The sequence below is a fragment of the Myotis nattereri genome (assembly GCF_964212035.1).
Source record: "Myotis nattereri genome assembly, chromosome: 2".
NCBI classification, from domain to species: domain Eukaryota; kingdom Metazoa; phylum Chordata; class Mammalia; order Chiroptera; family Vespertilionidae; genus Myotis; species Myotis nattereri.
Window position 1 is genome coordinate 7,095,543 of NC_138076.1, and position 15,774 is coordinate 7,111,316.

Below are 15,774 nucleotides of genomic sequence, written 5' to 3' on the forward strand. Positions count from 1 at the left end.
CAGGTGACTGTAAACCAAGTCCGTGCACGTCCCTTGGTGGCGCAGTCACAGTGTCTCCTGTAGGAGGAGCCCCTGAGGTCCGAGTGACCCAGAATGAATGACCAGAGGCTGGCAGCAGATGCATCCCTGGTTGTCCAGCAGGATCACAGCTCACCTGGGCATTGAGGAACAGTGACTCCTTGGTGTCTCGGTTGCTCTACTCGGTTCCTTCCCGTGTATTTTATCTCGTGGCTGTAGGGGATCGCAGTGTGGGCTTGTGCTTTATCCACATCAGGTGCTCCATGAAGAAACCACAATCCCGGGGACAGACCTGAGGCTGTCCTACCTGAGCTCCAGAGCTGCCGGGTACAAGTCCGTCCTCAAGGTCACCATGACCCAGGCCGTGATACCCTTCAACCTGATGAAGGTCCACCTCATGGTGGCTGTCGTAGGAAGACTCTTTCAGAAGTGGTTTCCCGCCTCACCCAACTTGGCCTACACCTTCATATGGGATAAAACGGACGCGTATAATCAGAAGGTCTACGGTCTGTCTGAAGCTGTCGGTGAGTTCCGTGTAAATGTATTCCGCATCAAACAGATTGTCTTGCCCTGGCTGGTTTTGCTCAGTGGTCAGAGCGTTGGCCCACAGACCAAGGCGTTGTGGGTTAGATTCCCAGTCAAGAGCATGTACCTCAGTTGCAGGTTCAATCCCTGATACTGGTCAGGGGCGTGTGGGAGGCAACCTGTCGATGTGTCTGTCTCACCTCGATGTTTCTCTTTTTCTCTCTCTTGCCCCTCCTTCCTTCCCCTCCACTCTCTTTCTCTCTAAAGATCAATGGGGGGGAAATATCATCAGGTGAAGATTAACAACAACAACAACAAATTGTCTTGATTCAGAATTAACCTAAAAGTAATTGTAACCCGTGGAAACCAATGGGTGAGCAGATAGGAAGGCAGTGGGACTGTCATAGGGAAGTTGCCCACTGGTTGGCTTAGATGCACCAGGAAAAAGGAGTGTATTCCATGTGGCCAGGAGGAGACAGGGTCATCATCTTTTCTGGCTGAAATTATATCTTAGAAGAATGTTCTGGAAGAGATATCAGATTATCTTTTTTTTTTCATGTTTTTTCTTTATTGTATCCTTTCCTTTTTTGATTTTCTTCTTTGTAATTTTATCTCCCTGGCTTTTCTTATTTTTTCATGTCTTTCTGTATCTCACAACTAGTGTAGCTTTGATTCATAGTGATGATTAACAGGATATCAGACAATATTTGTGCCTAAAAATTATGTTAGCTCTTTTGATCAGAAGATCAATTCAAGGAGAGGCTATTCTTAAAACATCAGTCAAACCATTTGTTCACTGAGTGACTGGATGGTGTAATCCAGGTTTGACGTGCGGTGATGTACTTAGAGTAGCTCAAACTCTGGCTCAGGAAACATCATAAACGAAGGATAGCGTGCCTTCTGCCACTCATTTTTCATAGAGCAGACACGGTATTCTGAAGTTAATCTGTAATGTGGACTTGAATTAATTCCCAGCAGCCAGGTAATTGCCACTGCTCCCTTCGCGTTGTTCTGAACTTTAAAATTCATGTTGCATTGTGAACTCTGAGGTTTGTTGTGATTTGTTCATATTAATTTACTGTTAATTCTGTTGTTCATTCCTGACAACGTGAATATAATGTCATAATATGGCTGTAATCCATAATTGTGGAGCTGGGGGACTGTATTTTTTGCTGTATTGAGTCTTATTGTAAATGTTTTCAATAACTTAATACTCTTGGACACTAAATAGCTCTACTAATTCATATAGCAAGTAAGATTTTAAGTTGGTATGAACTGATCACCATTTGGGGCGGATTTATCTGATCTAACTACTTAACTAGTTGCCCAACCTGAACTTCATTGTGTGCTATGAACCCCTAGTAAAGAATACTGTGGTAAAATAAAAATACTAGCTTTCAACGACACCAGTGCAAAAGTAATATTTGGAGGACATTTTTTTAGGGGAAAAAATATTTTATGCGATCAAATCTTCTCATATAAAAAAACTATACTCCGCCCATAAATAACTAGAAATACAGGCTCAGAACGTAATTGTGAAAAATAACGAAATGCATTGTATTTCTGCTGAAGTTGACAGAGGGACTTGGTTTGTCTCCATTGCAGTGTCGGTGGGATATGAGTATGAGTCGTGCTTGGACCTGACCCTGTGGGAGAAGAGAACTGCCATTTTGCAAGGCTACGAACTGGATGCCTCCAACATGGGCGGCTGGACGCTGGATAAGCATCACGTGTTGGATGTTCAGAACGGTAAGGTCTTGTTCATCGTTACTATCGCTCACCTTCAAGCTGACTAGATTGCGCAACCGTTTACTCTCTGTGTGATGGGATTAGCATTCCTAAGAAAAGATAAGGATCTACAATTGACCCTTAAACAACACAGAACTAGGGGCTCCAACCCCCTGCTCAGTGAAAAGTCTGGGTATAACTTTTGACTCCCCAAAACTCAGCTACTGATAGCCTACTGTTGACCAGAAGCCTTACTGATAACATACCGGTCAATTAACATAGATGTTGCATGTTACATTAGTATCATATACTGAATCCTTACAATCAGTCACCTAGAGAAAAGAAAATCATAAGGGCCCTGACCAGTGTGGCTCAATGGGTTGGGTGTCATCCCAGGCACTGAAAGGTTGCCAGTTCCATTGCCAGAGAGGGCACAAGCCCGAGGTGTGGGCTCAGTCCTCAATAGGCAGCGTGCAGGAGGCAGCCGATAGGTGTTTTGCTCTCACATTGATGTTTCTCTCTCTCTCCCTCTCCCTCTCTCTCTAAAAACATCAATTAAATTTATTTTTCAAGTGGTCTACTCTTTTTAAAAAGAGGAAAAAATCATAAAGGAGGGAAATTACATTTACACGCTGTATGTATTTATTGCAAGAAATCCACGTATCATGGACCTGCGCAGTTCAAATCCATGTTCAAGGGTGTGCTGTGCTTTTAAAGTCTATGAAAGCCTGGCGTGGGAACTATGTAATACTCTTCTAACAGCTGTGTGAACGCTCAGACGTTCATCACCAAAGTAGTGTTCCCGTGAGAATGGAAGCGGATGAGCCGTGCTGCACTGAAAGGCTTCTTCACCGTGGATTTGCCCAGGAGTCTCCTTCTGCAGCCAGTCACTGAGTTATCTGAAGTGCTCTCTGAAGATTTACCCAAAACGGAGAGAGGGAGGTCTTCTTCTAAAGAAAAAATAAAAATCCGTGTTACTTTTCCAAGATACTTTTAATAGATCTTAATCCTTAGTTAATTAGCCTATTCAATTGTTTTTCGGTTCTTCTTAGAGTGTATATGAGGGAAAAAAATATTCTTACACTCAAATTGGGTCACATACCCTGTTACTTGACTTTTCAAATATTAGGGAAAAAATAAAAGAATAATCTGAGGGGGGGGGGGCAAAAAACCAGACTAACACTTGTAGGAGACCTTATGTAAAATACAAGTGAATATGCTTTGACAAAACATACTTTAGCTATCACAAACCAAAAGAAATAAATTACTTGCAAAATTTGACCCGCCTAATTTCTTTTTTTTTTAGACCAGTTTCATCTCATAAAGCATATAACCTTACACGAAGCAAACTCTGTTGTCTTTACATGTTGTCCACATGCTGGCTACAGCTCAGATCATTGATAAATACTCTGCTGGAAGAGCAGAACCTTAAGGTACCTTATTCCAGACTCCCGTCCTGCCCAGTAGCTCTAGAGATTTCAGCCCTGATGACATAGTCCGGCTTTGCCTTTGCAGAGGTTTGGGGGCAGTTCAGAATGAATTTAGCATCCAGTAGAACTAAATATTTGAGTGTGATTAATGGTCACTCTTTCAGATTAAGGTTGCTTTGATAGTCATTCTTTTTTTCTTTTTAATGTATTCAGTTTGGAGAGGATGCATTATAAACCTCCAGACACACTCATTCCCAAGCAGCTTCCAGGCCAGTGCTTGACAGCGCTGGTTGGTACCTTCCCTCCAGAAGAGAACAGGCCTGAGCAGATCAGCGGTAAGAAGCGGAACAGAAACGCCGCACACCTTCCCCGCCGCATAGCAGTACTGGCTCTCCTCTTCCCACTGTGTCCTGGGTGCGAAGTCACAGTTCAGTTGGCGCCTCAGAGGTTTGGGGGCCGAGCTGCTAGCCGGTGCCCCGCGCAGCACACGCTTTGGGGAAGCGCCCCTCCCAGCCGAGGCGGCTGCCTGCGTCCCTTCTCACCGCCGCGGTGCCAGCACACCAGTGTGCGGAGTCAGTTACACAGGTGGTATTTCAGGTCGCAGAGCCACGCGCCAGCCAGGCCGGTCCGCTCTCGATTAGGTTATTTACGTTCTGTTTCACACAGTCTGGCGGATCGCTGTATGCCTTCAGCGTTCTCTACAAACACAACGGGGGGAAGCTGTCTAGCTGCACCTTCGGCATTGTGAGAACATAGCGGAAAGTTAATAACCAGTTAGCCCAGCACTTCACCCAGGAGACGGAACCAGCAGCGAGACCACAAGCAAGGAGCTCGGGGAAAGCCCATGCCTCTCACAGAATAACATGGAGTTTGTTTTTGTTAAAATATCAGCCCGGATATAAAAAGCGGACGACTCAGGATCCTGCCCTCCAAAAGAAGAATGCTGTACATGACGGAATGTATGTGATTTTGAAATGCGAGGTAACCTACTTGTAGCGGGAAGTGAATGTGATTTGAAACGCTATCCAAGAACAGTTTGACAAGTGGTGGCTTTTCAATGTGACATGTGTCTAATAGAATAAACCAAGTGATTTGCAATCATGACAAGGTAGGTGAGCAGAGAAAATAGACGAAGGAAGAAGGGAAGGCAGAAACGCAGACACTGACAGGTGCCTGGGCAGCCTCCCTGCAGCACGGAACGGAACATTCTAGCGTTCATCCTTCTGGTCTGTCAGAGGAGAGGAGACTCGCGCTAGACCGTCACTCACTGGAATGACTGAGCAAGCCAGGCGCAGGGGGGCGTGGGCTGGCTCGGGGGATTCTTCTGGTGGAAATCACAGAACTGGCTCTTACAGGAAGTTGTGGTCCATAGTTGTCAAATGGCGTCATCCCAGCAAGAAGGGTCTTCGTTATCACTAATGGGGTCTTTAAATATGGAAGGCGGAAAGCATTTTACTTGTTGTTATGTTCGTCTTACGTAGATTCCTTTTTCCTGACTATAAGTAAACCTCGTTTTTCTTTCCTGATTTCCTTACGTGGATTGGCTATGACTGTTACATCACCCAAATGGCAGAGCATTAAGAAAGTCATCCTAGAATCCCCCTAAAATGTGCTGAACTCTAAGGGGAATGTCATTATTTGATCTCTCCTTCACTTTAAAATTGTCCCAAAGTGGGAGGAAAAAAAATATTCTCTCAGATTTCCTGTTTGTACTTTCAGGGGACTGATTCTTTTAACAGTTTGTCTGCTAAATATATATATATAATTATGCGTTGGCTTGGAGAGCTGCCTTGCAGTGTAGATCATTCAAGGAGTATAATATGTCCAGCTCGAACGTTAAAGCAGGTGGCGTACACGGATCACACACTGAGGGGGTCATGAGATGTGCACGGAACAGTGACCGCTGGCAGCCCGCCATGCATCAGACCGAAATGGAACCCTTGATCTCTGTATAATCATGATAAGTGAATAAAATTAGAATCTCAACTCAGCTCCTTTCTAACTAGGCAAATACTTCATATTCATTTGGAATTTTTCTCAGATTTTCATTGAGGATCATAAAGGAGCAGATTGGCATTTTGTCTTCTTCACGTTATTGGCACTTCCGTGCCCTACAGGAGAATGCTCTGCAAGTCATAAATTGCCCCCCCTACAGCAGTTTCCTTATGTTTGACATTTTGAATAACTGTAGGTACATGCCTTCTTATATCAGATAAGAGTAAAAGCAAGGAGGATATTCTTTGACAGTGTAGTAGAATATTGGAGGTTTGCTATATACTTTCTAACATTCTTTTCCAAAAAGTATATTTAACTATTTTCAAAACCAATGATGGGCCCTGGCCGGGTAGCTCCATTGGTTAGAGCAGTGATGGCGAACCTATGACACGCGTGTCAGAGGTGACACGTGAACTCATTTTTTTGGTTGATTTTTCTCTGTTAAATGGCATTTAAATATATAAAATAAATATCAAAAATATAAGTCTTTGTTTTACTGTGATTGCAAATATCAAAAAATGTCTATATGTGACACGGCACCAGAGTTAAGTGAGGGTTTTTCAAAATGCTGGCACGCCGAGCTCAAAAGGTTCGCCATCACTGGGTTAGAGCATCATTCTGATTCACCAAGGTTGCAAATTCACTCCCTAGTCAGGGCACATGCAAGAATCAACCAATGAATGCATCAATAAGTGGAATAACAAATCTCTCTCTCTCTCTCTCTCTCTCTCTCTCTCTCTCTCTCTCTCTCTCTCCAAATAAATCCATACCAATGATAAACTCTTAAGAAAGCAATTCATATTATATATTACGGTGCACTTTTTTATTTTTTAGCAAACAAAATGAGTGTATTCGGGAATAGCAGAGGAATTGCAATACGGGACAAGCCAACGATGGCAAACCCTAGGCAAGTGCGGGAGGCAAAGGGAAGGTCAGCTGTTACTAGTTTTAGGAGTGAATTGGGGAAAGCTGTGGCGGCTTTTATTGGCCACGAGCAGAGGCAGCGGGTTGATACTGGGGGAGAAGGAGAGCACGTCCTTCCGTCCTTCCAGCTGGCGTCTGCAAGCTTCGGTGAGTGGTGCTCCTTTCGTCGCCCCCAGATTCCTCTTGATTTAGGGGTCCTTTGTTCATTTTCAGACTATTCTCTGTATCTGTGGGCCTGCTTGTGTTTTGCTGTTGCTGTTATTTTTAAATCTCATATAAGTGAGATACGGGGCACACTGTTATGAGCTGGATCCATTTCTCGTATTTCCAGCATCCTTTAACAGCCAGGTAAACGCGCTATCCCCTGAAGAACATCATGGAGAGCCCAGGCCTCGAGCTTGGCTGCACATTAGGATCGTCTGGAGAATCTTCTAAAACCTCAGTGTCAAGGCTGCACCCCACACCAACTAAGTCAGACTCTCCCAGGCGAGATCCAAGCTTCGGCGTCTTTACAGCTCCCCCGGGCAGCCAAGTCTCAGAACCACTGAGGCTGAGAATTAGGGTTTTTACTTATTCTTATTAGTCCTTTGTATCTTTCTCCAGACATTCTTAAACTCCTAACAGACAACATATATATATATCCTATGTATCCTGTCATGATCTTTTCCCCTAGAGCAGTGGTTCTCAACCTTCTGGCCCTTTAAATACAGTTCCTCATGTTGTGACCCAACCATAAAATTATTTTCGTTGCTACTTCATATCTGTAATGTTGATACTATTATGAATCGTCATGTAAATATCTGATATACAGGATGGTCTTAGGCGACCCCTGTGAAAGGGTCGTTCAACCGCCAAAGGGGTCGCGAGCCACAGGTTGAGAACCACTGCTAGAGAATCAAATTGAGTTCTTTACAGTAGAACTTGAAATAAAAGTTTTTCCAGCCCGGCCGGCGTGGCTCAGTGGTTGAGTGTCGGCCTTTGAACCAGGAGGTCATGGTTCAATTCCCGGTCAGGAAACAGGCCATGGTTGTGGGCTCCATCCCCAGTGTGGGGCATGCAGGAGGCAGCTGATCAATGATTCTCTCTCATCACTGATGTTTCTCTCTCTCTCCCTCCCTTTCCCTTTCTCTCTGAAATCAATAAAAATCTACTTTTTAAAAAAAGTGTTTCCGGTCCTACCTCGGTGGCCCTGGGTGACAGTCGGAGCTATGGTGGCCCTGCTGGCATTCCTCTTCACACCATGCGCTATGAGATGTGTTTCCTTTCTCCTAGGCATCCTGTACAAGGGCAACGGGGAGAACCAGTTCATCTCCCAGCAGCCCCCGGTGGTCAGCAGCATCATGGGCAACGGGCGCCGGCGCAGCATCTCCTGCCCCAGCTGCAACGGGCAGGCGGACGGGAACAAGCTGCTGGCCCCCGTGGCCTTGGCCTGTGGGATCGACGGCAGCCTGTACGTGGGCGATTTCAACTACGTCCGCCGGATATTCCCTTCCGGAAACGTGACCAGCGTTCTGGAGCTGAGGTATGTCTTTCCCTCCCTGGGGATGTTAATGAGAGCGAAGCATGCCTTTGTGAAAGGTCGATCTGGAGTCCTCATTTATCGGTTTAAACATGCCTTCCCGGTGTTTGCAATTCTCCCTAGAAACGGAAGCTGGATTCTTGGCCAAAGTTGGGGGGAAGCACCACGTGTATATATTTCGTCGCAGATATATAAATAAGTATGGAGTCACCTCATCTATAAAATGTCTCACTGGTTTTAGTGAATTTTCTATTCTCCCGGACAATGAAACTGTGATTTCTAAATCCCTTTAGTTGTCTTTGGAATAACCTTGAGCTATATATTGTTACTCTCTTATTTCACAGTGGGCGAAATTAAGACGTAAAATATTTTCCTGCAATTATTTTCCTACGTTATTAGCCATGATGCCAATAGCTAAAGTAACAAATGGTTGTCTCGGCTGTCCACTTCAGTGTGATTATCAAAATCATTCCATTCTGTAAGTTATTTGATGAGCCTTGACCCACACAATTCATTTCCAGTGATCTTTCTGCTTCCGTTGGCCATTTTCCATACAAATAACTAAAATCTCAGTATCCAACTCGTGTTTGAGAAACCTTTTCTAACTGTGCTTTTTTCACCTCTTTTGTCTGCTTCCACCAAGAAATAAAGATTTTAGACATAGGTAAGCGCCTTGCGTAAAGGTTGTTGTATGTTTCAAACGTCCTTCCATTTCAGTGTGATGCGCTGACCTTGTTTCATCATGAGAGAGGGCACTCGGTATCACAGACCATCTCAGGCATTAAAACCACTCAACGAGCTAGCGTCACGCGACCTGGCGCCAATTACGTAATGTGATCTGAAAACTATTTTCATGTCGATCAATGAAATTCCGTTACCAAAAATTATTATAATGAACATCTTCGTATAACAAAGAACATTTCCAAACGTCAGCTACTGACTCACAGCAGCTAAGCCTACTGAGCAGCACAAAAATGATGCGCAGTAGGGAGTTTAAGGAGAGTTGAGTTTGGCCAACAGCCGGGGCAGGTCCCAGTTCCTGGGGCCCAAAGCCTAGTCAGTGTAGGGGACTCTGTTCAAGAAAAAGCATCTGAAAATATCATCCTTTGGCAAGTTCTTAAAAACCGAAGATCGTGTGAACTACTGCCACGGGCGTTGCTGGGCTGGGTGGAAGTCCTCCATGCGTGGGTTCCCCCGGGCTCACCCGTGATTAACCCCCCTGAGTTCCTCGCTGTGCAGCCTCTGTTTCCCTAAGGTGAGAGAGTTGCCAGATTCGAGTTTGAAGAAGTCATGCTTCCATTTCCTTACGGAGGAAGAGACTTCCTTCAGAGCCCGGGGTGAATGTGGTTGAGCCAACACGGGGGCTCAGCTTCTCCGATTCTGTCCGCTGTGCAGACTTGCTAGTAGCTGGAGATGAGCTGCGTAGGGACACTTAACTGAAAACTTTCCTCCAGGCAGCAGAAAAGGGGCAAAAGCAGCGTTTCAAATAAAACTAGCAAAAAGCAAGACACACCCAGGCGTGTGCTCCAAATGAATGCGGACGTGCCGGAGGCGATACAGGAGAAGCTAGCAACGCAGCGCCCTCTTCACAAGCCGCCGGGGGCCAGGCCTTGCACACGCCACTGCAGAGCCACCCCCCCCCCCCGCCCTCGGGGTGCACGCGAGGTCCCCGAGGCTCGGCAAGGGCTCCTGTCTTCCCCAAGATACAGACTAAGAAGTGGGGGACAGGGGTCTGAACCACTCTGAAGAGCGTGTGCTCCCCACTGCACCACTTCCCGTTTCTGTGGGCCCAAATGGCTAGGCTTCTATGGGGTAATTTCCTGGGTCTTCAGAATGCTAGATGGGTTTCGTAATCATTTGACAGATTCATTAGCACTCTGGTCTCTTTCTCGGGAAAAGACCCATGTGGTGAGAGCTACACTGTTATTAACAGACCGTAACAAAATGCACTCGTGATGCACTAACTCGTGGTGGTTGGCGGTGATGGTCCTTGTGGTCCTTCTCTCATGATCCTCCGAGCCTTCCCCCTCTGCATGCTGTCCCGGCCGCGTTGTGCCCCTGCCTGTCTCCTGTGTGCCATGCATGGAAAGTGCACTGTTCGGGTTTCATACTGATGTCCTTTACTCAATCAGTGTTAACTGACCACTTGACCACTTTGACAAGTAATAGTAGAAGACGGAGTCCATGTGCCCAGGCCTCTGAATCTCGAAGGGGAAACAAGATATAGATGTAACAGACCGTGTATTTTCCCTATCATTCTTTGACACTTCATCACACCCCCCGCTTGTGCTGAGAGAGTCATTCTGGGGAGGAAGAGGGTACTGGGAGGGGGAGGGGGAGGAACAGTTTCCTGGTATTTGATGTAAGTCAATAAATGAAGTCTGGCCCTAGCTGGTTTGGCTCAGTGGATAGAGCATCGGCCCTCGGACTGAAGGGTCCAATTCCAGTCAAGGGCAGGTACCTCAGTTGTGGGTTCACTCCTTGGAGCCCCTGGTCCGGGTGTGTGGGAGGCAACCAGGCGATATGTCTCTCTCACATCGATGTTTCTCTCTGTCTCTCCCCCTTTCTTCCACTGTCTCTTAAAGTCAATGGAGACATATCCTCGGGTGAGGATTAACGACAAAAAAAAGAAGTCTTAAATGGGACAACCAGAAGAGAGGAGGGGGGAGTCATGAAGCAAGAATAGAGAGCAAGTGAAGTTACTGGGGTCTGGGGTCTTGGGGGACTCAGACCCACCCGGATCTGAGCAGGGGACTCACGTTGCTATAATGAGGGAGACGGGGGACAGGCAGGTACGGGCAGGTCGCTGAGGACCTGAGCACCCTAAGGAATTGCTCTTCTCTAGAATAGCAGAGACTGGGGGAACCCTTTCCTGACCTTGAACGAGATGGCAGCATACTCAGACGGCCGTCCAGGAAGATTGATTCCATCTGGTGTCAGTGGTCAGGCTGGCGTGGTGATGAGTTAGAGAACTGTGAGATGCTAGGTGCCTACACTAGTATGTCTGTCATGAAGGAAATCCACCAACACAATAAAGAAGTGAAGGAAATGGACACACTGTATGTGGGCAATAAGGAACAGGGAGATGTAGAAACTATCCAAGGTTTTTGAGCCCAAGTTATCAGATGATAAATCATTGACAAGAATAGGAGCTCCACTTGCTTCATAAGTAATCAGTCAAAATTAATACTTGATTAATTAGTTGATTAATTAATCAAAGCCAGGATATTGGAGTTCATGGGCGCTTCTTAATTTAGCTTTAAAAATTAAAATTCTTTTCAGATGCTTATTCCTGTTTGTCTACCTAGAGTCATTGGTCGGCAAACTGTGGCTCGGCAAACCACGGCTCGCGAGTCACATGCGGCTCTTTGGCCCCTTGAGTGCGGCTCTTCCACAAAATACCGGCTCTTCCACAAAATACTGACTTCTGCGGATGGGCCACGAAGTTTCAATCGCACTGTACGTGCGCGCCCGCACGTGGTATTTTGTGGAAGAGCCACACTCAAGGGGCCAAAGAGCCACATGTGGCTCGCGAGCCGCAGTTTGCCAACCACGGACCTAGACCATTTTCCTCGTAGAGCAGAGGGAGTCCTGCCTGGAGGAGCCCTCCTGGCTTGTCCTTCCCCCACTTTCCTGGCCAGTGTAAAAGTCATGGAAGACTTAGGAGTAGGTGACCAGGAAAAAAATAAATTGAAAAATGTGTCAACATCTATAAAAACGAATGGTGTAGTCAATAATAATTAATTAAAACATAAAAATGCATGCTTCTGGTCTTCTTATGATGTTTCATATACTATGAGCCATCTCATTAATTGCACTAGTGGGGGAACTAATTAATATGAATGTTAAATGATAAATATAAAAACACAGTCTTATTATTTTAAATTTGGAATATTTCCTCACACCAAAGTTAGTAAGTACTGCCAGGCTATTATATCAAATAAAAGTTCCTAGCTGTGCTATCATGAATAAATAGATAGCAGGACTACCCCATCAACATGTTAAATTTTTTATATGGGTGGGAGCTTCTGAGATGCTGAAAAGATAAGTTTCTCGTAGATATGCTAAAATTTCTCCATATGATGCTTATAGTTTTAATTTGCTAACAAAACCTTTTTGCAGATAGTAAATGGTAGCTCATCTCCATTACAATTCTTAAAAATCCTGAAATAAAGGAGCTTAAATTTATTGACACCAGCCAAAGCCCAGGGGCAGTTCAATACGTAGTACTAAAAACCAACTTTGTGGGTTTTATATCGCCATTAAAAGATAAAAGACGCATTGGTCACAGGTCTGTAAATCTGAATCAATTAACATTTAGATACAAATTATAAAAGTCTGTAAAACACGAAGCAGGCCCACAAATGTCCCCCAAACCCCTGCTTCCGATGATCTCAAGTCTTGTGGTAGCCAGGAAACAGACAGTTTACTTCTACATGTAAGTCTGATTTCTGTTCAAATGTTCCCGAGGCTATCCACAGTTTCCAGCTAAACAGATGAAAGTGCTGGATGTCGGTGGGTAGCATGTTCTTTGCTGATGTTTCTCTAGTCCAAGAGGTTGAATTGTGACCAAATGAATGAGCACATCTACTCTGCCTTTCCCCCGGGCCTATGTCCGATGGAACAAGACCCCAGAGAAGATGGCCTGGGAATGATGGTAACCTAGGCGATTTGGGGTGAGCTAAGAGCCAAGGTGCAAAATACTAAAAGGTCTAAACCTGACCTCGGTTTCTCAGATGTTGCTTTTCTTAGTCAAAATCTTAATGCAAATGGAAACCTTTCTGGAATGGGGACCTCAGTCGCTCCCGGGAAGGTCACCATGCCCCTCCCGCCGACCGATTCCCGCTGTCCTGCCGCCAGCACACTGTTCCCAGGCCGTGTCGCGCCCGTTTCTACATGAGATCAATGACTGATCTAAACACGCCCCACCATCTGTGCCCACACACCAGCTGTCAGAAAGCCCGGGCTTCAGTGGGCGTCCTTGAACCCCAGCCCAGCACAGATGACCAAGAGCCTCCTGCCACCGGGCTGGCAACAAAATTGTCCAAGCCCACGTTTGTTTGTATTTTAGTGCGTCAGGACCAAACCCTCTTCCTTCTGGAGGGGCCGGCTCTGAGCAGCCCTCTCTGATATTCCAGGCTGCCCTGCAGGGACATCATTCAGTTCACCCCCTGCCCTGCTCTGGGACAGTTGCTCTGCCTGGGTCACAGCTCCTCCTGGGTTGTTCTGGGTAACGGCCTTGTGCAGAGTGAGAGCTTTCCTGGGCAGACATGGTGAAAGCCATCGCCTGTGCTGCTTGATGAGAAATGTCCATTCAGAGCAGGAGATGCAGACAGCAGACCACGCGGGACATCCTCTCACCCCTGTCCTCCTGGGCGAAACCGGTGCCGAGAAAGTCACGGCTGATGGCGTGAATGTCCGTCCGTGATTTTTGCACCAGGGACACTCGTGTCCCTTCGCTAAAGGGGGTGCCACTGCTGCTCAGGCCGGCAGCTCCAACACCGATTGTTTTTTCTCAGATTGAGAGACGGCATCCAAAAGCATGCGTCATCCGTGTATCTTTCTCATCCGGCGCACACAGACAGTTCAAAGTGGACGCTTGTGAAAGGGTCTGCATTGTCTCCGCTCTTTCTGCTGTTGCGACAACAGGATTAAGGGAACATACCTGGACCTGTCCAAGTTTAGGTCATTACTTTTTTTCTAATCAGGATTTTCAGAAGGCAAACCATATGCTAGTTAACACTGAATAGCGCTACAAAGCAACTGATACATTGCAGTGTACGAGGAGCTGGGACACAAGCAGATAGGAGGACAGCTCATGCTTCTGAGTGTGAATTGGGTGCTAGGCCATGTTCTGAGCATTTTACATGGATTAGTCCGTGCAGCCTATGGATTATTATCACCACCTTTGCCAGTGAGGAATCGGAGGCACAGAGAAGCGAGGTAACTTGCCCAGGCTCGCACAGTTTGTGATGAAGTGAGGTTCAGACCCAGGCAACCTGGTTCATAAGTCATGCTCATAGATATACAGCTGACAAGAAAATAACCGTGTGTGTGTGGGGGGGGGGGGGGAGAGAGAGAGAGAGAGAAAATGAGACGCAGTAAGACCAAGTTTGTAAGCAGGAGACACATGGAACCCAGTGGATTCCTACCTGTTGACATCTTTGTTCCGACTCCCAATCACTGAAACGCTTTTGAGGATTTTTTCCCCAGAGGCCGTGTTTGCACACAGTGCAAAATTACATTAATTCTAAGCATGTGGGGCTGAGTGTTTTTAGGGAGCTGCCAGAAATAATCCATTTGTTGATGATGTTGGTCTTTCCATTTTTCACAGGTAATCTATAATAATAAAAGCGTAATATGCTAATTAGACTGGACAGCCGAACGACCTTCCAGACGCCTTCCGGACAAAGCCAGGGCTGCAAGGGCCGAGGCAGAGGCAGAGGCGGCCACTGCAGCAGCAGTGGCCGAGCCCCTTGCACGAATTTCGTGCATCAGGCCTCTAGTAGGACATAAAATAGTATATATTTGCACTAGTTAATAGTTCTGGAACCAACTTTGCCAGATTACAATAGCACAACCGGGACAGGCATGATGCTACGGTTTTTCAGGGGTGGCTGCTCGGTTTGGTTGGGTTTTGTAGGGAGAAAACAGGAGAGTCCCCCGTGATGAGGTGCAGGTGAAATTGACGGTGTATGGACTTCATGGGAGAGTCTGAGAGCAGCACCTTCCTGGAGCAAGCTTTGTGCCTGTCACTCAAGGGCAATTTTTTCATGGCTTTGCACCAAACCACAGAGATTTAGAGAACTTGCTTCCGTCTTTTAGGCAAGAAACAGATCGTCTCCTGCAGGCAATTATTTTTAAGATGGCCAGGAAGGAACAGTCATGTGAGAGATTGCTACCAGTTCTTTTTTAAAAAAATAGGGAGAGGGAGAGAGAGCTAGAAACATCCATGATTAGAGAGAATCATTCATCGGCTACCTCCTGCAGTCCCCCCACTAGGGGTCAAGCCTGCAACCCGAGCCTGTGCCCTTGACCAGGAATCAAACCATGACCTCCTGGTTCATAGGTCGATGCTCAACCACTGAGCCATGCCGGCTGGGCTGCTACCCAGTCTCTCTGGAGGTCATTGTGAGTACGCCGCTCATCTTCAGGTCTTTGGTACTGACTGCAGGTTGTAGTGTTCCCCATGGTGGGCTGTTTTGCTCTTACTTTCTCTCCGTATTGGGAGTAACTCCCCATACATGGTGGGGCTCACGTATGGTCCTTTCTTACAGCAGCAACCCAGCTCATAGATACTACCTGGCCACCGACCCCGTCACCGGAGACTTGTACGTTTCGGACACTAACACCCGCAGGATTTATCGCCCCAAGTCGCTGACGGGGGCGAAGGACTTGACGAAAAATGCTGACGTGGTCGCGGGGACAGGGGAGCAATGCCTCCCCTTCGATGAAGCCAGATGTGGAGACGGGGGCAAGGCTGTGGAGGCGACACTCATGAGTCCCAAAGGTACCGGCATTTACCAATTTGGGGATTTCCTTCTATTTAAAAAAAAAAAAAAAAAGGTAGACAATTAATCTGCTTAGGGCTGATGAGGCTTAAAGCTGAGTCTCACATTTCACCCTCAGCTCTGT

At 46.4% G+C, this 15,774-nt stretch overlaps 1 protein-coding gene across 1 annotated transcript in view; it reads left to right on the forward strand.

The window, feature by feature from the left end:
- The window catches only part of TENM3 (teneurin transmembrane protein 3), a 571,505-nt gene that overhangs the window by 521,574 nt on the left and 34,157 nt on the right, over positions 1-15,774 (forward strand). The window contains exons 18-22 of the mRNA XM_081084077.1: positions 275-542; positions 2,149-2,292; positions 7,893-8,142; positions 8,783-8,803; positions 15,417-15,649. Coding sequence (XP_080940203.1) covers positions 275-542; positions 2,149-2,292; positions 7,893-8,142; positions 8,783-8,803; positions 15,417-15,649 — 916 coding nt within the window. The remainder of the gene's footprint in view (positions 1-274; positions 543-2,148; positions 2,293-7,892; positions 8,143-8,782; positions 8,804-15,416; positions 15,650-15,774) is intronic.